Consider the following 26416-nt stretch of genomic DNA (forward strand, 5'->3'; position numbering starts at 1 on the left):
ATACAACATGGTTCATCCTATAGTATTCAACATGGTTCATCCTACAGCATAAAACGTTGTTCATCCTACAGTATTCAACGTGGTTCATCCTACAGTATACAACATGGTTCATCCTACAGTATACAACATGGTTCATCCTACCAGTATAGAATGTGGTTCATCCTACAGTATTCAACATGGTTCATCCTACAGTATACAACATGGTTCATCCTACCAGTATAGAACGTGGTTCATCCTACAGCATAAAAAGTGGTTCATCCTACAGTATTCAATATGGTTCATCCTACAGCATACAGCATGCTTCATCCTACAGTATACAACATGGTTCATCCTACAGCATAAAACGTGGTTCGTCCTACAGTATTCAATATGGTTCATTCTACAGTATACAACATGGTTCATCCTACAGCATAAAACATTGTTCATCCTACAGTATTCAACGTGGTTCATCCTACCAGTATACACCATGGTTCATTCTACAGCATACAACATGGTTCATCCTACAATATACAACATGGTTCATCCTACAGTATACAATGTGGTTCATCCTACAGTATACAACATGGTTCATCCTACAGTATACAACGTGGTTCATCCTACAGCACACAACGTAGTTCATCCTACCAGTATACAACATGGTTCATCCTACAGTATACAACATGGTTCATTCTACAGTATACAACGTGGTTCATCCTACAGTATACAACGTGGTTCATCCTACAGTATTCAACATGGTTCATCCTACAGTATACAACATGGTTCATCCTATAGTATTCAACATGGTTCATCCTACAGCATAAAACGTTGTTCATCCTACAGTATTCAACGTGGTTCATCCTACAGTATACAACATGGTTCATCCTACAGTATACAACATGGTTCATCCTACCAGTATAGAATGTGGTTCATCCTACAGTATTCAACATGGTTCATCCTACAGTATACAACATGGTTCATCCTACCAGTATAGAACGTGGTTCATCCTACAGCATAAAAAGTGGTTCATCCTACAGTATTCAATATGGTTCATCCTACAGCATACAGCATGCTTCATCCTACAGTATACAACATGGTTCATCCTACAGCATAAAACGTGGTTCGTCCTACAGTATTCAATATGGTTCATTCTACAGTATACAACATGGTTCATCCTACAGCATAAAACATTGTTCATCCTACAGTATTCAACGTGGTTCATCCTACAGTATACAACATGGTTCATCCTACAGTATACAAAATGGTTCATCCTACAGTATTCAACATGGTTCATCCAACAGCATAAAACGTGGTTCATTCTACAGTATTCAATATGGTTCATCCTACAGCATACAACATGGTTCATCCTACAGTATACAATGTGGTTCATCCTACAGTATACAACATGGTTCATCCTACAGTATACAACGTGGTTCATCCTACAGCACACAACGTAGTTCATCCTACCAGTATACAACATGGTTCATCCTACAGTATACAACATGGTTCATTCTACAGTATACAACGTGGTTCATCCTACAGTATACAACGTGGTTCATCCTACAGTATTCAACATGGTTCATCCTACAGTATACAACATGGTTCATCCTATAGTATTCAACATGGTTCATCCTACAGCATAAAACGTTGTTCATCCTACAGTATTCAACGTGGTTCATCCTACAGTATACAACATGGTTCATTCTACAGTATACAAAATGGTTCATCCTACAGTATTCAACATGGTTCATCCAACAGCATAAAACGTGGTTCATTCTACAGTATTCAATATGGTTCATCCTACAGCATACAACATGGTTCATCCTACAGTATACAATGTGGTTCATCCTACAGTATACAACATGGTTCATCCTACAGTATACAACGTGGTTCATCCTACAGCACACAACGTAGTTCATCCTACCAGTATACAACATGGTTCATCCTACAGTATACAACATGGTTCATTCTACAGTATACAACGTGGTTCATCCTACAGTATACAACGTGGTTCATCCTACAGTATTCAACATGGTTCATCCTACAGTATACAACATGGTTCATCCTATAGTATTCAACATGGTTCATCCTACAGCATAAAACGTTGTTCATCCTACAGTATTCAACGTGGTTCATCCTACAGTATACAACATGGTTCATTCTACAGTATACAAAATGGTTCATCCTACAGTATTCAACATGGTTCATCCAACAGCATAAAACGTGGTTCATTCTACAGTATGCAATATGGTTCATCCTACAGCATACAACATGCTTCATCCTACAGTATACAACATGCTTCATCGTACAGTATACAACATGGTTCATCCTACAGCATACAACATGGTTCATCCTACAGTATACAACATGCTTCATCGTACAGTATACAACATGGTTCATCCTACAGCATACAACATGGTTCATCCTACAGCATAAAACGTGGTTCATCCTACAGTATTCAACATGGTTCATCCTACAGTATACAACATGGTTCATCCTACAGTATACAACATAGTTCATCCTACAGTATACAACATGGTTCATCCTACAGTATATAACGTCGTTCATCCTACAGTATACAACGTGGTTCATCCTACAGTATTCAACGTGGTTCATCCTACAGTATACAACATGGTTCATCCTACAGTATACAACATGGTTCATCCTACAGTATACAATGTGGTTCATCCTACAGTATACAACATGGTTCATCCTACAGTATACAACATGGTTCATCCTACAGTATACAACATGGTTCATCCTACCAGTATACAACGTGGTTCATCCTACAGCACACAACGTAGTTCATCCTACCAGTATACAACATGGTTCATCCTACAGTATACAACATGGTTCATTCTACATTATACAACGTGGTTCATCCTACAGTATACAACGTGGTTCATCCTACAGTATTCAACATGGTTCATCCTACAGTATACAACATGGTTCATCCTATAGTATTCAACATGGTTCATCCTACAGCATAAAACATTGTTCATCCTACAGTATTCAACGTGGTTCATCCTACAGTATACAACATGGTTCATCCTACAGTATACAAAATGGTTCATCCTACAGTATTCAACATGGTTCATCCAACAGCATAAAACGTGGTTCATTCTACAGTATTCAATATGGTTCATCCTACAGCATACAACATGCTTCATCCTACAGTATAAAACATGCTTCATCCTACAGTATACAACATGGTTCATCCTACAGCATACAACATGGTTCATCCTACAGCATAAAACGTGGTTCATCCTACAGGATTCAATATGGTTCATCCTACAGTATACAACATGGTTCATCCTACAGTATACAACATGGTTCATCCTACAGTATACAACATGGTTCATCCTACAGTATACAACATGGTTCATCCTACAGTATACAAAATAGTTCATCCTACAGTATACAACATGGTTCATTCTACAGTATACAACATGGTTCATCCTACAGTATACAACATGGTTCATTCTACAGTATTCAATATGGTTCATCCTACAGCATACAACATGGTTCATCCTACAGTATTCAACATGGTTCATCCTACAGTATACTACATGGTTAATCCTACAGTATACAACATGGTTCATCCTACAGTATTCAACATGGTTCATCCTACAGTATTCAACATGGTTCATCCTACAGTATACAACATGGTTCATCCTACAGTATACAACATGGATCATCCTACAGTATACAACGTGGTTCATCCTACCAGTATACACCATGGTTCATTCTACAGCATACAACATGGTTCATCCTACAATATACAACATGGTTCATCCTACAGTATACAATGTGGTTCATCCTACAGTATACAACATGGTTCATCCTACAGTATACAACGTGTTTCATCCTACAGCACACAACGTAGTTCATCCTACCAGTATACAACATGGTTCATCCTACAGTATACAACATGGTTCATTCTACAGTATACAACGTGGTTCATCCTACAGTATACAACGTGGTTCATCCTACAGTATTCAACATGGTTCATCCTACAGTATACAACATGGTTCATCCTATAGTATTCAACATGGTTCATCATACAGCATAAAACGTTGTTCATCCTACAGTATTCAACGTGGTTCATCCTACAGTATACAACATGGTTCATCCTACAGTATACAACATGGTTCATCCTACCAGTATAGAATGTGGTTCATCCTACAGTATTCAACATGGTTCATCCTACAGTATACAACATGGTTCATCCTACCAGTATAGAACGTGGTTCATCCTACAGCATAAAAAGTGGTTCATCCTACAGTATTCAATATGGTTCATCCTACAGCATACAACATGCTTCATCCTACAGTATACAACATGGTTCATCCTACAGCATAAAACGTGGTTCGTCCTACAGTATTCAATATGGTTCATTCTACAGTATACAACATGGTTCATCCTACAGCATAAAACATTGTTCATCCTACAGTATTCAACGTGGTTCATCCTACAGTATACAACATGGTTCATCCTACAGTATACAAAATGGTTCATCCTACAGTATTCAACATGGTTCATCCAACAGCATAAAACGTGGTTCATTCTACAGTATTCAATATGGTTCATCCTACAGCATACAACATGCTTCATCCTACAGTATACAACATGCTTCATCCTACAGTATGCAACATGGTTCATCCTACAGCATACAACATGGTTCATCCTACAGCATAAAACGTGGTTCATCCTACAGGATTCAATATGGTTCATCCTACAGTATACAACATGGTTCATCCTACAGTATACAACATGGTTCATCCTACAGTATACAACATGGTTCATCCTACAGTATACAACATGGTTCATCCTACAGTATACAACATAGTTCATCCTACAGTATACAACATGGTTCATTCTACAGTATACAACATGGTTCATCCTACAGTATACAACATGGTTCATTCTACAGTATTCAATATGGTTCATCCTACAGCATACAACATGGTTCATCCTACAGTATTCAACATGGTTCATCCTACAGTATACTACATGGTTAATCCCACAGTATACAACATGGTTCATCCTACAGTATTCAACATGGTTCATCCTACAGTATTCAACATGGTTCATCCTACAGTATACAACATGGTTCATCCTACAGTATACAACATGGATCATCCTACAGTATACAACGTGGTTCATCCTACCAGTATACACCATGGTTCATTCTACAGCATACAACATGGTTCATACTACAGTATACAACATGGTTCATCCTACAGTATACAATGTGGTACATCCTACAGTATTCAACATGGTTCATCCTACAGTATACAACGTGGTTCATCCTACAGCACACAACGTAGTTCATCCTACATGTATACAACATGGTTCATCCTACAGTATACAACATGGTTCATTCTACAGTATACAACGTGGTTCATCCTACAGCATAAAACATTGTTCATCCTACAGTATTCAACATGGTTCATCCTACAGTATACAACATGGTTCATCCTACAGTATACAAAATGGTTCATCCTACAGTATTCAACATGGTTCATCCAACAGCATAAAACGTGGTTCATTCTACAGTATTCAATATGGTTCATCCTACAGCATACAACATGCTTCATCCTACAGTATAAAACATGCTTCATCCTACAGTATACAACATGGTTCATCCTACAGCATAAAACGTGGTTCATCCTACAGGATTCAATATGGTTCATCCTACAGTATACAACATGGTTCATCCTACAGTATACAACATGGTTCATCCTACAGTATACAACATGGTTCATCCTACAGTATACAACATAGTTCATCCTACAGTATACAACATGGTTCATTCTACAGTATACAACATGGTTCATCCTACAGTATACAACATGGTTCATTCTACAGTATTCAATATGGTTCATCCTACAGCATACAACATGGTTCATCCTACAGTATTCAACATGGTTCATCCTACAGTATACTACATGGTTAATCCTACAGTATACAACATGGTTCATCCTACAGTATTCAACATGGTTCATCCTACAGTATTCAACATGGTTCATCCTACAGTATACAACATGGTTCATCCTACAGTATACAACATGGATCATCCTACAGTATACAACGTGGTTCATCCTACCAGTATACACCATGGTTCATTCTACAGCATACAACATGGTTCATCCTACAATATACAACATGGTTCATCCTACAGTATACAATGTGGTTCATCCTACAGTATACAACATGGTTCATCCTACAGTATACAACGTGGTTCATCCTACAGCACACAACGTAGTTCATCCTACCAGTATACAACATGGTTCATCCTACAGTATACAACATGGTTCATTCTACAGTATACAACGTGGTTCATCCTATAGTATACAACGTGGTTCATCCTACAGTATTCAACATGGTTCATCCTACAGTATACAACATGGTTCATCCTATAGTATTCAACATGGTTCATCCTACAGCATAAAACGTTGTTCATCCTACAGTATTCAACGTGGTTCATCCTACAGTATACAACATGGTTCATCCTACAGTATACAAAATGGTTCATCCTACAGTATTCAACATGGTTCATCCAACAGCCTAAAACGTGGTTCATTCTACAGTATTCAATATGGTTCATCCTACAGCATACAACATGCTTCATCCTACAGTATACAACATGCTTCATCGTACAGTATACAACATGGTTCATCCTACAGCATACAACATGGTTCATCCTACAGCATAAAACGTGGTTCATCCTACAGTATTCAATATGGTTCATCCTACAGTATACAACATGGTTCATCCTAAAGTATACAACATGGTTCTTCCTACAGTATACAACATGGTTCATCCTACAGTATACAACATAGTTCATCCTACAGTATACAACATGGTTCATCCTACAGTATATAACGTCGTTCATCCTACAGTATACAACGTGGTTCATCCTACAGTATTCAACATGGTTCATCCTACAGTATTCAACATGGTTCATCCTACAGTATACAACATGGTTCATCCTACCAGTATAGAATGTGGTTCATCCTACAGTATTCAACATGGTTCATCCTACAGTATACAACATGGTTCATCCTACCAGTATAGAACGTGGTTCATCCTACAGCATAAAAAGTGGTTCATCCTACAGTATTCAATATGGTTCATCCTACAGCATACAACATGCTTCATCCTACAGTATACAACATGGTTCATCCTACAGCATAAAACGTGGTTCGTCCTACAGTATTCAATATGGTTCATTCTACAGTATACAACATGGTTCATCCTACAGCATAAAACATTGTTCATCCTACAGTATTCAACGTCGTTCATCCTACAGTATACAACATGGTTCATCCTACAGTATACAAAATGGTTCATCCTACAGTATTCAACATGGTTCATCCAACAGCATAAAACGTGGTTCATTCTACAGTATTCAATATGGTTCATCCTACAGCATACAACATGCTTCATCCTACAGTATACAACATGCTTCATCCTACAGTATACAACATGGTTCATCCTACAGCATACAACATGGTTCATCCTACAGCATAAAACGTGGTTCATCCTACAGGATTCAATATGGTTCATCCTACAGTATACAACATGGTTCATCCTACAGTATACAACATGGTTCATCCTACAGTATACAACATGGTTCATCCTACAGTATACAACATGGTTCATCCTACAGTATACAACATAGTTCATCCTACAGTATACAACATGGTTCATTCTACAGTATACAACATGGTTCATCCTACAGTATACAACATGGTTCATTCTACAGTATTCAATATGGTTCATCCTACAGCATACAGCATGGTTCATCCTAAAGTATTCAACATGGTTCATCCTACAGTATACTACATGGTTAATCCCACAGTATACAACATGGTTCATCCTACAGTATTCAACATGGTTCATCCTACAGTATTCAACATGGTTCATCCTACAGTATACAACATGGTTCATCCTACAGTATACAACATGGATCATCCTACAGTATACAACGTGGTTCATCCTACCAGTATACACCATGGTTCATTCTACAGCATCCAACATGGTTCATACTACAGTATACAACATGGTTCATCCTACAGTATACAATGTGGTTCATCCTACAGTATACAACATGGTTCATCCTACAGTATACAACGTGGTTCATCCTACAGCACACAACGTAGTTCATCCTACATGTATACAACATGGTTCATCCTACAGTATACAACATGGTTCATTCTACAGTATACAACGTGGTTCATCCTACAGTATACAACGTGGTTCATCCTACAGTATTCAACATGGTTCATCCTACAGTATACAACATGGTTCATCCTATAGTATTCAACATGGTTCATCCTACAGCATAAAACGTTGTTCATCCTACAGTATTCAACGTGGTTCATCCTACAGTATACAACATGGTTCATCCTACAGTATACAAAATGGTTCATCCTACAGTATTCAACATGGTTCATCAAACAGCATAAAACGTGGTTCATTCTACAGTATTCAATATGGTTCATCCTACAGCATACAACATGCTTCATCCTACAGTATACAACATGCTTCATCGTACAGTATACAACATGGTTCATCCTACAGCATACAACATGGTTCATCCTAAAGCATTAAAACGTGGTTCATCCTACAGTATTCAATATGGTTCATCCTACAGTATACAACATGGTTCATCCTACAGTATACAACATGGTTCATCCTACAGTATACAACATGGTTCATCCTACAGTATACAACATGGTTCATCCTACAGTATACAACATAGTTCATCCTACAGTATACAACATGGTTCATCCTACAGTATATAACGTCGTTCATCCTACAGTATACAACGTGGTTCATCCTACAGTATTCAACCTGGTTCATCCTACAGTATTCAACATGGTTCATCCTACAGTATACAACATGGTTCATCCTACCAGTATAGAATGTGGTTCATCCTACAGTATTCAACATGGTTCATCCTACAGTATACAACATGGTTCATCCTACCAGTATAGAACGTGGTTCATCCTACAGCATAAAAAGTGGTTCATCCTACAGTATTCAATATGGTTCATCCTACAGCATACAACATGCTTCATCCTACAGTATACAACATGGTTCATCATACAGCATAAAACGTGGTTCGTCCTACAGTATTAGATATGGTTCATTCTACAGTATACAACATGGTTCATCCTACAGTATACAACATGGTTCATTCTACAGTATACAACATGGTTCATCCTACAGTATACAACATGGTTCATCCTACAGTATTTAATATGGTTCATCCTACAGCATACAACATGCTTCATCCTACAGTATACAACATGGTTAATCCTACAGCATACAACATGGTTCATCCTACAGCATAAAACGTGGTTCATCCTACAGTATTCAATATGGTTCATCCTAAAGTATACAACATGGTTCATTCTACAGTATACAACATGGTTCATCCTACCTGTATACAACATAGTTCATCCTACAGTATACAACATGGTTCATCCTACAGTATACAACATGGTTCATCCTACAGTATACAACGTGGTTCATCCTACAGTATTCAACATGGTTCATCCTACAGTATTCAAAATGGTTCATCCTACAGTATACAACATGGTTCATCCTACCAGTATCCAACGTGGTTCATCCTACAGTATACAACATGGTTCATCCTACAATATACAACACGGTTCATCCTACAGTATACAACATGGTTCATCCTACAGTATACAACATGGTTCATCCTACAGTATACAACATGGTTCATCCTACAGTATACAACGTGGTTCATCCAACCAGTATACACCATGGTTCATTCTACAGCATACAACATGGTTCATCCTACAGCATACAACATGGTTCATCCTACAGTATACAACATGGTTCATTCTACAGTATACAACATGGTTCATCCTACAGTATACAACATGGTTCATCCTACCAGTATACAACGTGGTTCATCCTACAGCACACAACGTAGTTCATCCAACCAGTATACAACATGGTTCATCCTAAAGTATACAACATGGTTCATCCTACAGTATACAACGTGGTTCATCCTACAGTATACAACGTGGGTCATCCTAAAGTATTCAACATGGTTCATCCTACAGTATACAACATGGTTCATCCTACAGTATTCAACATGGTTCATCCTACAGCATAAAACGTTGTTCATCCTACAGTATTCAACGTGGTTCATCCTACAGTATACAACATGGTTCATCCTACAGTATACAACATGGTTCATCCTACAGTATTCAACATGGTTCATCCTACAGCATAAAACATGGTTCATCCTACAGTATTCAACGTGGTTCATCTTACAGTATTCAACATGGTTCAGCCTACATTATACAACATGGTTCATCCTACAGCATAAAACGTGGTTCATGCTACAGTATTTAACGTGGTTCATCCTACAGTATTCAACGTGGTTCATCCTACAGTATACAACACGGTTTATCCTACAGTAGACAACATGGTTCATCCTACATTATTCAACATGGTTCATCCTACAGTACTCAACATGGTTCATCCTACAGTATACAACATGGTTCATCCTACAGATATGCTTCATCCTACAGTATTCAACATGGTTCATTCTACAGCATAAAACGTGGTTCATCCTACAGCATACTACATGCTTCATCCTACAGTATACAACATGGTTCATCCTACAGTATACAACATGGTTCATCCTACAGTATACAACATGGTTCATCCTACATTATTCAACATGGTTCATCCTACAGTATTCAACATGGTTCATCCTACAGTATACAACATGGTTCATCCTACAGCATACTACATGGCTCATTCTACAGTATTCAGCATGGTTCATCCTACAGCATACAACATATGGTTCATTCTACAGTATTCAACATGGTTCATCCTACAGTATTCAACATGGTTCATTCTACAGCATAAAACATGGTTCATCCTACAGTATTCAACGTGGTTCATCCTACAGCATATAATGTGATTCATCCTTCAGCATAAAACGTGGTTCATCCTACAGTATTCAACGTGGTTCATCCTACAGTATTCAACATGGTTCAGCCTACATTATACAACATGGTTCATCCTACAGCATAAAACGTGGTTCATGCTACAGTATTTAACGTGGTTCATCCTACAGTATTCAACGTGGTTCATCCTACAGTATACAACACGGTTCATTCTACAGTATACAACAAGGTTCATCCTACAGTATACAACATGGTTCATCCTACAGTATACAACATGGTTCATCCTACAGTATACAACATTATTCATCCTACAGTATTCAATAAGTTTCATCCTACAGTATACAACGTGGTTCATCCTACAGTATACAACATGGTTCAACCTACAGTATTCAAAGTGGTTCATTCTACAGTATACATCATGGTTCATCCTACAGTATACAGCGTGGTTCATCCTACAGTATACAACATGGTTCATCCTACAGTATACAACGTGGTTCATCCTACAGTATACAACATGGTTCATCCTACAGCATACAACATGCTTCATCCTACAGTATTCAACATGGTTCATCCTACAGCATAAAACGTGGTTCATCCTACAGTATACAACATGGTTCATCCTACAGTATTCAACATGGTTCATCCTACAGCATACAACATATGGTTCATCCTACAGTATTCAACATGGTTCATCCTACAGTATACAACATGTTTCATCCTACATTATTCAACATGGTTCATCCTACAGTATTCAACATGGTTCATCCTACAGTATACAACATGGTTCATCCTACAGCATACTACATGCTTCATCCTACAGTATTCAACATGGTTCATTCTACAGCATAAAACGTGGTTCATCCTACAGCATACTACATGCTTCATCCTACAGTATACAACATGGTTCATCCTACTGTATTCAACATGGTTCATCCTACAGTATACAACATGGTTCATACTACAGCATACTACATGGCTCATTCTACAGTATTCAACATGGTTCATCCTACAGTATACAACAACATGGTTGCTGGTGTGGTGAAGGACAGTACTGTGATGGGTCAACATCCCACAGCTGGTTGGACTGGAGGATGGTTCGGTGCTGGTGGAAAGCTATGGCTGGCAACAACACCTGACTCCATACTTCAGGCCGCTGCCACAGATCAAGCAGTACCAGCAATTCAGGTCAATATAATTTTCATTGTATGACCACTGGCGCTGTGCCACTAGAGATCCTGGTTCGAGTCCAGGCTCTGTCGCAGCCGGCCGCGACCGGGAGACCCATGGGCGGCGCACAATTGGTCCAGCGTCGTCCAAGGTAGGGGAGGGTTTGGCCGGCAGGGATGTGGGTTCGTTTCCCACGGGGGGGCCAGTGTGAAGAAAAAAACAAAACAAAAAAACAAGTATGCATTCACTAACTGTAAGTCGCTCTGGATAAGAGCGTCTGCTAAATGACTAAAATGTAAATGTAATGTTGTAGTTACATTGTATGAGGTTATTGGTATCATCTAAACTTGGGAGGTTGTATGTCTTCTGTATGTTCTACAGCTTCGATGCTCTGGAGCCTGGTGTTGTTGTGGCCAAGGAGCGTTAGGACTCAGTCGGGACCAGGTTTCAGCTGCTGCCAACGCTGACGTCCTTCCTCCCATAGATGGTATGCCCGTACAAGCACCACCTGGACTGGACACAACTAGACAAACTGATATTTTTGAGAAGATCAGGGAGTTTTGCGATGAAGAGGGCATGGACATCACATGACCTGCACCAAAGTCAAGGGCAGGACAGAAACAGGCTCTCTGAATATAGATTCCCTTGTTCATGTGTGGTGTGGACAGACCAGTTCATCACTGCGGGCGAGTTCCCAGTCATCCGGACTATCTGCAGTGCCTCTCTCTTAACACAGCCACACCATGCGTTGCTGCTACTCACGTTGCTGCTACTCTCCTAACACAACCACACCATGTGTTCTGTAGAGACCCATCCACTTAGCTAGACATGGCTGGGGTTTATAGCATTTATTTCACATGACCCATCTATTTAGATAAGTGTGTCTGCGTAACCGTCATATAATATGTTTTATCTGGACACCTGTTTTTTATATTACCACTGAACCGTTTACACCTTCTGTATCCTGTGTATGTGACAAATAAACATAGATTTTATTTGATATAGTGTTTGTTTACCAGAGACGGTAATGTGAATAACAACATGACCTGCACTAAAGTCAGATTAGGATATAGACCAAGGACTAGATAAAGTGTATTTTTACCTGGAGTTTTTCCTTATTGTAGGCTGCTACCTTCACCACTTTTGACAAGCCACCTTGGTCTGACAACTTGCATGGAAAATTACTGAGGATAATAGCGGACGATATTGCCACATCTTCAATCTAAGACTACAAGAAAGCGTGTGCCCTCAGGCTTGGATGGAGCCAAAAGTCATTCAGCTAACCAAGAATTGTAACGCCCCCTTTACTGGCTCAAAGAGCCAACCAATCAGCCTGTTACCAAGCCTTAGTAAACTTTCTGAAAAAACGGTGTTTGACCATATACAATGCTATTTTACAGTAAACAAATTGACAACATACTTTCAGCATGCTTATAGGGAAGAACTCTCTCATGGCTCAAAGTAGAGGACAGTGACTTCATCACTACTTGTTTTTGTAAGAGGTGTTGACAAACTGAATACACCGAGCTGTCTTTTTGGAATGCTGGCACACAGCTCGGACACCCATGCATACCCTACAAGACATGCCACCAGAGGTCTCTTCACAGTCCCCAAGTCCAGAACAGACTATGGGAGGTGCACAGCACTACATAGATCCATGACTACATGGAACTCTATTCCACATCAGGTGACTGATGCAAGCAGTAGAATCAGATTTACAAAACAGACAAAAAAATACACCTTATGGAACATCGGGGACTGTGAGAAGACCCACACTGGTACAGACACACGGGGACTGTGAAGAGACCCACACTGTACACACAAGTACACATGGATTTTGTGTTGTAGATACAGAACCAGTCAAAGGTTTGGACACACCTACTCATTCAAGGGTTTTTCTTTTTTTAAATATATACGTTTTTTTATAATCCGGACTCCGACATTACTCGTCCTAATATTTATATATTTCTTAATTCCATTATTTTACTTTTAGATTTGTGTGTATTGATATGATGTGACCCTACAGGGCTGGTTGGGGATGTGATATGATGTGACCCTACAGGGCTGGTTGGGATGTGATATGATGTGACCCTACAGGGCTGGTTGGGGATGTGATATGATGTGACCCTACAGGGCTGGTTGGGGATGTGATATGATATGATGTGACCCTACAGGGCTGGTTGGGGATGTGATATGATATGATGTGACCCTACAGGGCTGGTTGGGGATGTGATATGATGTGACCCTACAGGGCTGGTTGGGGATGTGATATGATGTGACCCTACAGGGCTGGTTGGGGATGTGATATGATGTGACCCTACAGGGCTGGTTGGGGATGTGATATGATGTGACCCTACAGGGCTGGTTGGGGATGTGATATGATGTGACCCTACAGGGCTGGTTGGGATGTGATATGATGTGACCCTACAGGGCTGGTTGGGGATGTGATATGATGTGACCCTACAGGGCTGGTTGGGGATGTGATATGATGTGATGTGACCCTACAGGGCTGGTTGGGGATGTGATATGATGTGACCCTACAGGGCTGGTTGGGGATGTGATATGATGTGACCCTACAGGGCTGGTTGGGGATGTGATATGATGTGACCCTACAGGGCTGGTTGGGGATGTGATATGATATGATGTGACCCTACAGGGCTGGTTGGGGATGTGATATGATGTGACCCTACAGGGCTGGTTGGGGATGTGATATGATATGACCCTACAGGGCTGGTTGGGGATGTGATATGATATGACCATACAGGGCTGGTTGGGGATGTGATATGATATGACCCTACAGGGCTGGTTGGGGATGTGATATGATATGACCCTACAGGGCTGGTTGGGGATGTGATATGATGTGACCCTACAGGGCTGGATGGGGATGTGATATGATGTGACCCTTCAGGGCTGGTTGGGGATGTGATATGATGTGACCCTACAGGGCTGGTTGGGGATGTGATATGATGTGACCCTACAGGGCTGGTTGGGGATGTGATATGATGTGACCCTACAGGGCTGGTTGGGGATGTGATATGATGTGACCCTACAGGGCTGGTTGGGGATGTGATATGATGTGACCCTAGAGGGCTGGTTGGGGATGTGATATGATGTGATGTGACCCTACAGGGCTGGTTGGGGATGTGATATGATGTGACCCTACAGGGCTGGTTGGGGATGTGATATGATGTGACCCTACAGGGCTGGTTGGGGATGTGATATGATGTGACCCTACAGGGCTGGTTGGGGATGTGATATGATATGATGTGACCCTACAGGGCTGGTTGGGGATGTGATATGATGTGACCCTACAGGGCTGGTTGGGGATGTGATATGATGTGATGTGACCCTACAGGGCTGGTTGGGGATGTGATATGATATGACCCTACAGGGCTGGTTGGGGATGTGATATGATGTGACCCTACAGGGCTGGTTGGGGATGTGATATGATGTGACCCTACAGGGCTGGTTGGGGATGTGATATGATATGACCCTACAGGGCTGGTTGGGGATGTGATATGATGTGACCCTACAGGGCTGGTTGGGGATGTGATATGATGTGACCCTACAGGGCTGGTTGGGGATGTGATATGATATGACCCTACAGGGCTGGTTGGGGATATAGTTTTATTTTTATTTTTATTTACCAGGGAAGAAATATTGAGACCTAGGTCTATTTTCAAAATATTCACATTATACACATAAAAATGCACCAGAACATTAAGATGACATTTATTTTGAATTTTGTTCCAGCAATACGGAGCATTAACACTAAAAGCTCGGTGGAGTCTCTAGGAACCTCAGGAGTTAACAGGAACCTCAGGAGTTAACAGGAACCTCAGGAGTTAACAGGAACCTCAGGAGTTAACAGGAACCTCAGGAGTTAACAGGAACCTCAGGAGTTAACCAATCCTGGTAACTGGTTAGACAACTCAGGTGTTTATACTTCAACAGCAAAGTTAGATAAGACAGATGTTTATGAAGTAGGGCCTTGTAAACAAAAAGGGAGTAATGTAGAGATCTACGGGTCTTTAGTGAAGTCCAGCCAACCTTCTGATACAGGATGCAGTGATGAGTATCAAAACTGTCCCCTGTAACAAAACGAAAGGCACTATGGTAGACGGCATCCAAAGGGTTATGAGTAGTAGCAGCTGCACTTTGATAAATAATAATCCATAATCAGGAACAGATCAAAAGGTTGACTGAATATTCTGCTTCCTACTGCTTAGGCACGATCTGTTTCTGTAGAAAAAGCCAACTTTAAATCTTAGCTTCTTAACCCGCTATTATATATGTTTTTGAAAACGTCAAAATCATATCAACCCAAATGCCTAAGTATTTATATGCGGGATGTGACCCTATTGTGCTGGCACAAGGTACCCTCAAGACTGGCACCATGCTGGGTTAACGATCTGAGAATCCCTAACCTGTATTCTGTCATCATTAGAAACATCCTCCGCTTGGCTACCATAGTCTGTCATCATTAGAAACATCCTCCGCTTGGCTAGCATAGTCTGTCATCATTAGAAACATCCTCCGCTTGGCTACCATAGTCTGTCATCATTAGAAACATCCTCCGCTTGGCTACCATAGTCTGTCATCATTAGAAACATCCTCCGCTTGGCTACCATAGTCTGTCATCATTAGAAACATCCTCCGCTTGGCTACCATAGTCTGTCATCATTAGAAACATCCTCCGCTTGGCTACCATAGTCTGTCATCATTAGAAACATCCTCCGCTTGGCTACCATAGTCTGTCATCATTAGAAACATCCTCCGCTTGGCTACCATAGTCTGTCATCTGGGCCCAGGCTGGCCAAGGCATTGCTCTGGGACTGAACATACCTTCCATGACATCAAAGGGTTTGAGCTTGTGTCTGTGACTGTCTACCTACTTGAGCAGAATAAACAGGGGTGTAGGGAATGCCATGGGAGGATCCATGGGGGTCTGAATGTTAAACTAACAACAACATCATCATGGGCATGTAACTTCAATCAGCTCCGTGAATCTAGCGTTTCTCAGGAGTCTAAGGAATTAACATACTAAGCTGCTATGCACCCAGGGCTTCTGATGATTACCCACCTGACTCCAGCCTGTCTGAGAGAGAGAGAGAGAGAGAGAGAGAGAGAGAGAGAGAGAGAGAGAGAAGAGAGAGAGAGAGAGAGAGAGAGAGAGAGAGAGAGAGAGAGAGAGGAGAGAGAGAGAGAGAAGAGAGAGAGAGAGAGAGAGAGAGAGAGAGAGAGAGAGAGAGAGAGAGAGAGAGAGAGGAGAGAGAGAGAGAGAGAGAGAGAGAGAGAAGAGAGAAGAGAAGAGAGAGAGAGAGAGAGAGAGAGAGAGAGAGAGAGAGAGAGAGAGAGAGAGAGAGAGAGAGAGGAGAGAGAGAGAGAGAGAGAGAGAGAGAGAGAGAGAGGGAGAGAGAGAGAGAGAGAGAGAGAGAGAGAGAGAGAGAGAGAGAGAGAGAGGTGGGATATGAGAGAAGGGGGAATGGAATCATTAAGAACAGTTTGTGGGTAGGAGAGAGAGAGAGAGAGACAGAGAGAGATGGAGACAGAGACAGAAAGAGAGATGAGACAGAGACAGAAAGAGAGAGATGGAGACAGAAAGAGAGAGATGGAGACAGAGACAGAAAGAGAGAGATGGAGACAGAGACAGAAAGAGAGAGATGGAGACAGAGACAGAAAGAGAGAGATGGAGACAGAAAGAGACAGAGACAGAAAGATGGAGACAGAGAGAGCAGACTACCAACCTCTAACAGGTTGTTTACATTTACATTTTAGTCATGTAGCAGACGCTCTTATCCAGACTTACAGGAGTTTTCACCTAGTCAGCTCAGGGATTCGAACCAGCAACCTTTTGGTTACTGGCCCAACCTCTTAACTGCTAGGCTACCTGCCGCCAGTCAGCAAGGCCTTTATATATGTCTCTGAACCAGGGTGATGGAGCTGAGAGAGAGAACAGTGTCTCTAAACCAGGGTGACGGAGCTGAGAGAGAGAAAAGTGTCTCTGAACCAGGATGATGGAGCTGAGAGAGAGAACAGTGTCTCTGAAACAGGGTGATGGAGTTGAGAGAGACAACAGTGAGAGAACAGTGTCTGAACCAGGGTGATGGAGCTGAGAGAGAACAGAGAGAGAACAGTGTCTCTGAACCAGGGTGATGGAGCTGAGAGTGACAACAGTGTCTCTGAACCAGGGTGATGGAGCTGAGAGACAACAGAGAGAGAACAGTGTCTCTGAACCAGGGTGTTCCAGTTTCCAGTTCCACACCACAGATTTAAGCTGTGATCACACACAGTGTTTTCCCTAATGGCACCCTATCTACCTTTACAGGTTACCTCTCTGATGTGTCTTTCTGTCTCTGTCTCTGATGGAGACAGAGACAGAAAGAGAGAGATGGAGACAGAGACAGAAAGAGAGAGATGGAGACAGAAAGAGACAGAGACAGTAAGAGAGAGATGGAGACAGAGAGAGCAGACTACCAACCTCTAACAGGTTGTTTACATTTACATTTTAGTCATGTAGCAGACGCTCTTATCCAGACTTACAGGAGTTTTCACCTAGTCAGCTCAGGGATTCGAACCAGCAACCTTTTGGTTACTGGCCCAACCTCTTAACTGCTAGGCTACCTGCTGCCAGTCAGCAAGGCCTTTATATATTTCTCTAGACAACCAGGATGTGTCCCAACTATCACCCTATTCACTATGCTTTATAGTGAACCACCACCCTACGGGCCCTGGTCAAAAAGAGTGCACTACACAGGGAATAAAGTGCGTGTAAAGTACTTAAGTAAAAATACTTTGAAGTACTACTTTTACTCCACTATATTCCTAAAGAAAATAATGTACTTTGTACTCCATAAATTTTCCCTGACACGCAAAAGTACTCGTTACATTTCGAATGTTTAGCAGGACATCAAAATTGTCAATTTTCACGCACTTATAAAGAGAAAATCCCTCGTCGTCCCTACTGCATCTGATCTGGTGGACTCACTAAACACAAATGCTTTGATAATGTTGAACCTTAATCAATGTAAAGGTCCTATCATCCAGTGGTGCTTCTCCAGACAGAGAGAGAAGCTCTGTGAAGTGAAAACATCATCAAAACATGTAGAGGTTGATTTCTTAAATTATCTCATCATGTCTTCAAAAGACCTAAACTTCAAAACAGTTACTACATTTCCATTCAGCCTGTTCTTAGAGGAAGTACTTAGTATAACTCACCAGATACTTGATGGAAAAATATCAAAAGATGCATTTGAACATCACAATGGAAGTTCCCCCCACAGTGCTCTGGGTGATTGTGTTACCACAGGGTGATGGAGCTGAGAGAGAGAACAGTGTCTCTGAACCAGGGTGATGGAGCTGAGAGAGAGAACAGTGTCTCTGAACCAGGGTGATGGAGCTGAGAGAGAGAACAGTGTCTCTAAACCAGGGTGACGGAGCTGAGAGAGAGAAAAGTGTCTCTGAACCAGAATGATGGAGCTGAGAGAGAGAACAGTGTCTCTGAAACAGGGTGATGGAGTTGAGAGAGACAACAGTGAGAGAACAGTGTCTGAACCAGGGTGATGGAGCTGAGAGAGAACAGAGAGAGAACAGTGTCTCTGAACCAGGGTGATGGAGCTGAGAGTGACAACAGTGTCTCTGAACCAGGGTGATGGAGCTGAGAGACAACAGAGAGAGAACAGTGTCTCTGAACCAGGGTGTTCCAGTTTCCAGTTCCACACCACAGATTTAAGCTGTGATCACACACAGTGTTTTCCCTAATGGCACCCTATCTACCTTTACAGGTTACCTCTCTGATGTGTCTGACTAGTTCCTGTGGTTTCTGCTCCAGAGTATACCGACATCACAACACCAAGGTTACAGCACCGTCCGCTGCTTCCAGCTCTTCCTTGGGACCGGAGTCTTCCAGGTTATAATTATTACACGAGAGAAGGGTCTGTTTGCTGCTCTACCTCCTGCTATGTGTCAATCCATGCATAGTGGTCTATCAGACGACAAGAAAGCTGTTTTATACCATTTCTCGATATGATAAAATGATCTTCCTATTAGACATTGTTAGTGAGGGGAACACATGACTTCATGCAGGATTGACATGACTTCATGCAGGATGTCATTGAGGTGGAGTGTCCTCTTTCGTTACCCTATCTACGTACCTTGCGTCCCACCTCGTTGTTGTGGAGGTTCATTAAGGTCCTGGCGTTCTGTTTGATCTCTCTCGCGTCTACGAAGACCTTAGAGAACCCCAGGCCGTAGCTCACGTCAGCCGAGCAGCCTCCCCACTTCCAGCCCTCGTCCTGGCTGTAGGTCCCCTGCTTGTCCTTATCACAGCCGCAGTCGGACAGGCTCCCCTGGGTACACGCTGCTGTGAAGGAATGGGCCACACCTGCCGCGATGATGGCATAGGTGAAGGCAGCCTCCTTACTACCTGGGAGAGAAGAGAGAGGATTTGACTGAAGGGAATTTGTTTTTATATATAAATATATAACAGCAATGAGATATATAAAGAAATAACATTTGGAATCAGAATCGCTGACAACAAGACCCTCTGTCAAGCTTCCTCACATACCTGACATAGCTTGTTCAAACCAAATCAGAAAATGTGCGAGTCAAGCCAAGTTTAGTTCATTTATCACGGCTGCTTTAAACAGATTAACGACGGTAGGGGGGTGAGGGGCATGGGGGGGCGTGAGGAAGGAGAGGAGGGCAGGGAAAGGGGGAGAGGAGGAGAGGAGGGCAGGGAAAGGGGGAGAGGAGGAGAGGAGGAGAGGGCAGGGAAAGGGGGAGAGGAGGAGAGGAGAGGAGGGCAGGGAAGGGGGGAGAGGAGAGGAGGGGAGGGAAAGGGGGAGGGGAGGAAAACAGGGAGACAAATGCACATGAAGGACTCTGAGTGTTGTGAGGTTACAGATCTCTGCAAGAGACAAAACCTAAACTTAGTTTACTATGCAGAAGAGATAATGACAACCTCAGAGGGCTTGCTATATGTATTACAAACCTCAGAGGGCTTGCTAGATGTATTACAAACCTCAGAGGGCTTGCTAGATGGATTACAAACCTCACAGGGCTTGCTAGATGGATTACAAACCTCAGAGGGCTTGCTAGATGTATTACAAACCTCAGAGGGCTTGCTAGATGTATTACAAACATCAGAGGGCTTGCTAGATGTATTACAAACCTCACAGGGCTTGCTAGATGTATTACAAACCTCAGAGGGCTTGCTAGATGTATTACAAACCTCAGAGGGCTTGCTAGATGTATTACAAACCTCAGAGGGCTTGCTAGATGTATTACAAACCTCACAGGGCTTGCTAGATGTATTACAAACCTCAGAGGGCTTGCTAGATGTATTACAAACCTCAGAGGGCTTGCTAGATGTATTAGAAACCTCACAGGGCTTGCTAGATGTATTACAAACCTCAGAGGGCTTGCTAGATGTATTACAAACCTCAGAGGGCTTGCTAGATGTATTAGAAACCTCACAGGGCTTGCTAGATGCTAGATGACAGAGGAATCATTAGTCCAGCCACCACCAGTTTCAGGACAGACAGACAGAGTACCAGCCCTGTCTCTCACCAGGTCAGCCCTGTCTCTCACCAGGTCAGCCCTGTCTCTCACCAGGTCAACACTGTCTCTCACCAGGTCAACCCTGTCTCTCACCAGGTCAACCCTGTCTCTCACCAGGTCAACCCTGTCTCTCACCAGGTCAACCCTGTCTCTCACCAGGTCAACACTGTCTCTCACCAGGTCAACCCTGTCTCTCACCAGGTCAACCCTGTCTCTCACCAGGTCAACACTGTCTCTCACCAGGTCAACCCTGTCTCTCACCAGGTCAACCCTGTCTCTCACCAGGTCAACACCGTCTCTCACCAGGTCAACCTCCAGGTCAACACCGTCTCTCACCAGGTCAACCCTGTCTCTCACCAGGTCAACCCTGTCTCTCACCAGGTCAACACTGTCTCTCACCAGGTCAACCCTGTCTCTCACCAGGTCAACACTGTCTCTCACCAGGTCAACCCTGTCTCTCACCAGGTCAACACCGTCTCTCACCAGGTCAACCCTGTCTCTCACCAGGTCAACACCGTCTCTCACCAGGTCAACCCTGTCTCTCACCAGGTCAACCCTGTCTCTCACCAGGTCAACCCTGTCTCTCACCAGGTCAACACTGTCTCTCACCAGGTCAACCTCCAGGTCAACACCGTCTCTCACCAGGTCAACCCTGTCTCTCACCAGGTCAACACTGTCTCTCACCAGGTCAACCCTGTCTCTCACCAGGTCAACACTGTCTCTCACCAGGTCAACACCGTCTCTCACCAGGTCAACCCAAGAAGGTCTAGTCCATGTATTGCAGCACTACAATGGCCAGAGGTGTATGTAACGGTGCACCCAGAGGGAGAGATGGTGTTGTAATGTTTAGACATCTGGCCTGCAGCCCAGCTCCTGCCATTCAGCTAGCAGCTCCTTAAGGTGAGCCTGAGGGCTGAGAGGCATGCAGACCCTCCCTAGATGGACCGCCTGATACCACACTAATACAGTACCACAAGTTTCTGATCAGACCACGGTTCTGTTCTGATAACACATAGTTCTGATACCACAGAGTTCTGATACCATAGGGTTCTGATAACACATAGTTCTGATCTGATAACACATAGTTCTGATAACACATATTTCTGATACCATTTACATTACATTTTAGTCATTTAGCAGAAGCAGAGCGACTTACAGTTAGATATGTTTTCTTTTTTTTCATACCCCCCGTGGGAATCGAACCCACAACCCTGGCGTTGCAAACGCCATGCTCTACCAACTCTACCTACCTTGGACGATGCTGGGCCAATTGTGCACCTCCCCATGGGTCTCCCGGTCGCGACCGGCTATGACAGAGCCTGGATTCGAACCAGGATCTCTAGTGGCACAGCTAGCACTGCTATGCAGTGCCTTAGACCACTGCGCCACTCGGGAGGATACCACAGAGTTCTGATACCACAGGGTTCTGATACCACAGAGTTCTGATACCACAGGGTTCTGTTCTGATACCACAGTGTTCTGATACCACAGAGTTCTGATACCACAGGGTTCTGATACCACAGGGTTCTGTTCTGATACCACAGTGTTCTGATACCACAGAGTTCTGATACCACAGGGTTCTGTTCTGATACCACAGTGTTCTGATACCACAGAGTTCTGATACCACAGAGTTCTGATACCACAGGGTTCTGATACCACAGGGTTCTGTTCTGATAACACATAGTTCTGATAACACATAGTTCTGATACCACAGGGTTCTGTTCTGATACCACAGGGTTCTGATACCACAGAGTTCTGATACCACAGGGTTCTGATACCACAGGGTTCTGTTCTGATACCACAGTGTTCTGATACCACAGGGTTCTGTTCTGATAACACAGGGTTATGATACCACAGAGTTCTGATACCACAGAGTCCTGATACCACAGGGTTCTGTTCTGATATCACAGTGTTCTGATATCACAGTGTTCTGATACCACAGGGTTCTGTTCTGATCCCACAGAGTTCTGATACCACAGGGTTCTGTTCTGACACCACAGAGTTCTGATACCACAGGGTTCTGTTCTGATACCACAGGGTTCTGATACCACAGGGTTCTGATACCACAGAGTTCTGATACCACAGGGTTCTGTTCTGATACCACAGGGTTCTGTTCTGATAACACATAGTTCTGATACCACAGGGTTCTGTTCTGATAACACATAGTTCTGATACCACAGGGTTCTGTTCTGATAACACATAGTTCTGATACCACAGGGTTCTGTTCTGATACCACAGGGTTCTGTTCTGATACCACAGTGTTCTGATACCACAAGGTTATGTTCTGATACCACAGGGTTCTGTTCTGATACCACAGTGTTCTGATACCACAGGGTTCTGTTCTGATACCACAGAGTTCTGATACCACAGGGTTCTGATACCACAAGGTTCTGTTCTGATACCACAGGGTTATGTTCTGATACCACAGGGTTCTGATACCACAGGGTTCTGTTCTGATACCACAGGGTTATGTTCTGATACCACAGGGTTCTGATACCACAGGGTTATGTTCTGATACCACAGGGTTCTGTTTTGATACCACAGAGTTCTGATACCACAGAGTTATGATACCACAGGGTTCTGTTCTGATACCACAGAGTTCTGATACCACAGGGTTATGATACCACAGGGTTCTGTTCTGATACCACAGAGTTCTGATACCACAGGGTTCTGTTCTGATACCACAGGGTTCTGTTCTGATACCACAGGGTTCTGTTCTGATACCACAGGGTTCTGATACCACAGGGTTATGTTCTGATACCACAGAGTTCTGATACCACAGAGTTATGATACCACAGGGTTCTGTTCTGATACCACAGGGTTCTGTTCTGATACCACAGGGTTCTGTTCTGATACCACAGGGTTCTGATACCACAGGGTTCTGTTTTGATACCACAGAGTTCTGATACCACAGAGTTATGATACCACAGGGTTCTGTTCTGATACCACAGAGTTCTGATACCACAGGGTTCTGTTCTGCTACCACAGAGTTCTGATACCACAGGGTTATGATACCACAGGGTTCTGTTCTGATACCACAGTGTTCTGATACCACAGGGTTCTGTTCTGATACCACAGGGTTCTGTTCTGATACCACAGGGTTCTGATACCACAGGGTTATGTTCTGATACCACAGAGTTCTGATACCACAGAGTTCTGATACCACAGAGTTCTGATATCACAGGGTTCTGTTCTGATACCACAGAGTTCTGATACCACAGGGTTCTGTTTTGATACCACAGAGTTCTGATACCACAGAGTTATGATACCACAGGGTTCTGTTCTGATACCACAGAGTTCTGATACCACAGGGTTATGATACCACAGGGTTCTGTTCTGATACCACAGAGTTCTGATACCACAGGGTTCTGTTCTGATACCACAGGGTTCTGTTCTGATACCACAGGGTTCTGTTCTGATACCACAGGGTTCTGTTCTGATACCACAGGGTTCTGATACCACAGGGTTCTGTTTTGATACCACAGAGTTCTGATACCACAGAGTTATGATACCACAGGGTTCTGTTCTGATACCACAGAGTTCTGATACCACAGGGTTCTGTTCTGCTACCACAGAGTTCTGATACCACAGGGTTATGATACCACAGGGTTCTGTTCTGATACCACAGTGTTCTGATACCACAGGGTTCTGTTCTGATACCACAGGGTTCTGTTCTGATACCACAGGGTTCTGATACCACAGGGTTATGTTCTGATACCACAGAGTTCTGATACCACAGAGTTCTGATACCACAGAGTTCTGATATCACAGGGTTCTGTTCTGATACCACAGAGTTCTGATACCACAGGGTTATGTTCTGATACCACAGAGTTCTGATACCACAGAGTTCTGATATCACAGGGTTCTGTTCTGATACCACAGAGTTCTGATATCACAGGGTTATGTTCTGATACCACAGAGTTCTGATACCACAGAATTCTGATACCACAGGTTTCTGTTCTGATACCACAGAGTTCTGATACCACAGAGTTCTGAAACCACAGAGTTCTGATACCACAGAGTTCTGATACCATAGGTTTTTGTTACAACAGGGTGTGGTCTATATACAATTGAAAATAAAATACACAGGAACTGAAAACACTGATGAGCTTGTCAGTGATAGTACGATACTGTAATCTATTCACATCCGATCAGGACAAATCTCAGTTGATTTGAAGACAGTCTGTGAATGCTATAGCCTCTGTAGTTTCAGAGTCCTGTCATCATCATCATCAGTATTGATCAGCAGTGTTACTGGCTTGCCTGGTCAACTCTCCACACGATCAATCATTTACACCTTAACCCTACAACACTCTGACCCTACAACCAAGGAAACAGACCCTGTATTCCAAATCAACCCCTAGCCCCCCTATACACTAAGAAAATAGGGTTATTTGGGAAGGTTGATGGTTCTATGAGGAACCATAATGACTCAAATAACCATTAAAGCCCTTCAATGGTTCTTTGCCGTTCACAAAAGGGTTATTTGATATTTTAGTGATAATTAAAATGTAGGGGCGGCGGTGGATTTGAATATTTTGGGGCGTGGTTTGCTCACAGCTCTATTTGTGCAACCGTGAGTGAGAGAGTCATTCCAGTTTAACTAATGGTTGTGTTATGCTATTAAATATGACTATGGCCAATGACGATGTCTTGTGAAAGACTCACATTTGGCCTTGAGTCAATTTGAGAACTGATGTCTAAATCAGTGATTTTTCCCAGGGACCTTCAGCCATTCCAGATCT

The 26416-nt window shown here is 42.6% G+C and overlaps 1 protein-coding gene across 1 annotated transcript in view; it reads right to left on the bottom strand.

Moving 5' to 3' along the window:
• wnt7aa (wingless-type MMTV integration site family, member 7Aa) overlaps positions 1-26416 on the bottom strand; it is a gene marked incomplete at both ends in the record, with an annotated part of 50235 nt that overhangs the window by 17636 nt on the left and 6183 nt on the right. The window contains one exon of the mRNA XM_084167091.1: positions 20264-20535. Within this exon, the coding sequence (XP_084023217.1) occupies positions 20264-20535 (272 nt within the window). The remainder of the gene's footprint in view (positions 1-20263; positions 20536-26416) is intronic.

This window comes from Coregonus lavaretus, assembly GCF_964263955.1.
Source record: "Coregonus lavaretus genome assembly, chromosome: 8".
Taxonomy (NCBI): Eukaryota; Metazoa; Chordata; class Actinopteri; order Salmoniformes; family Salmonidae; genus Coregonus; species Coregonus lavaretus.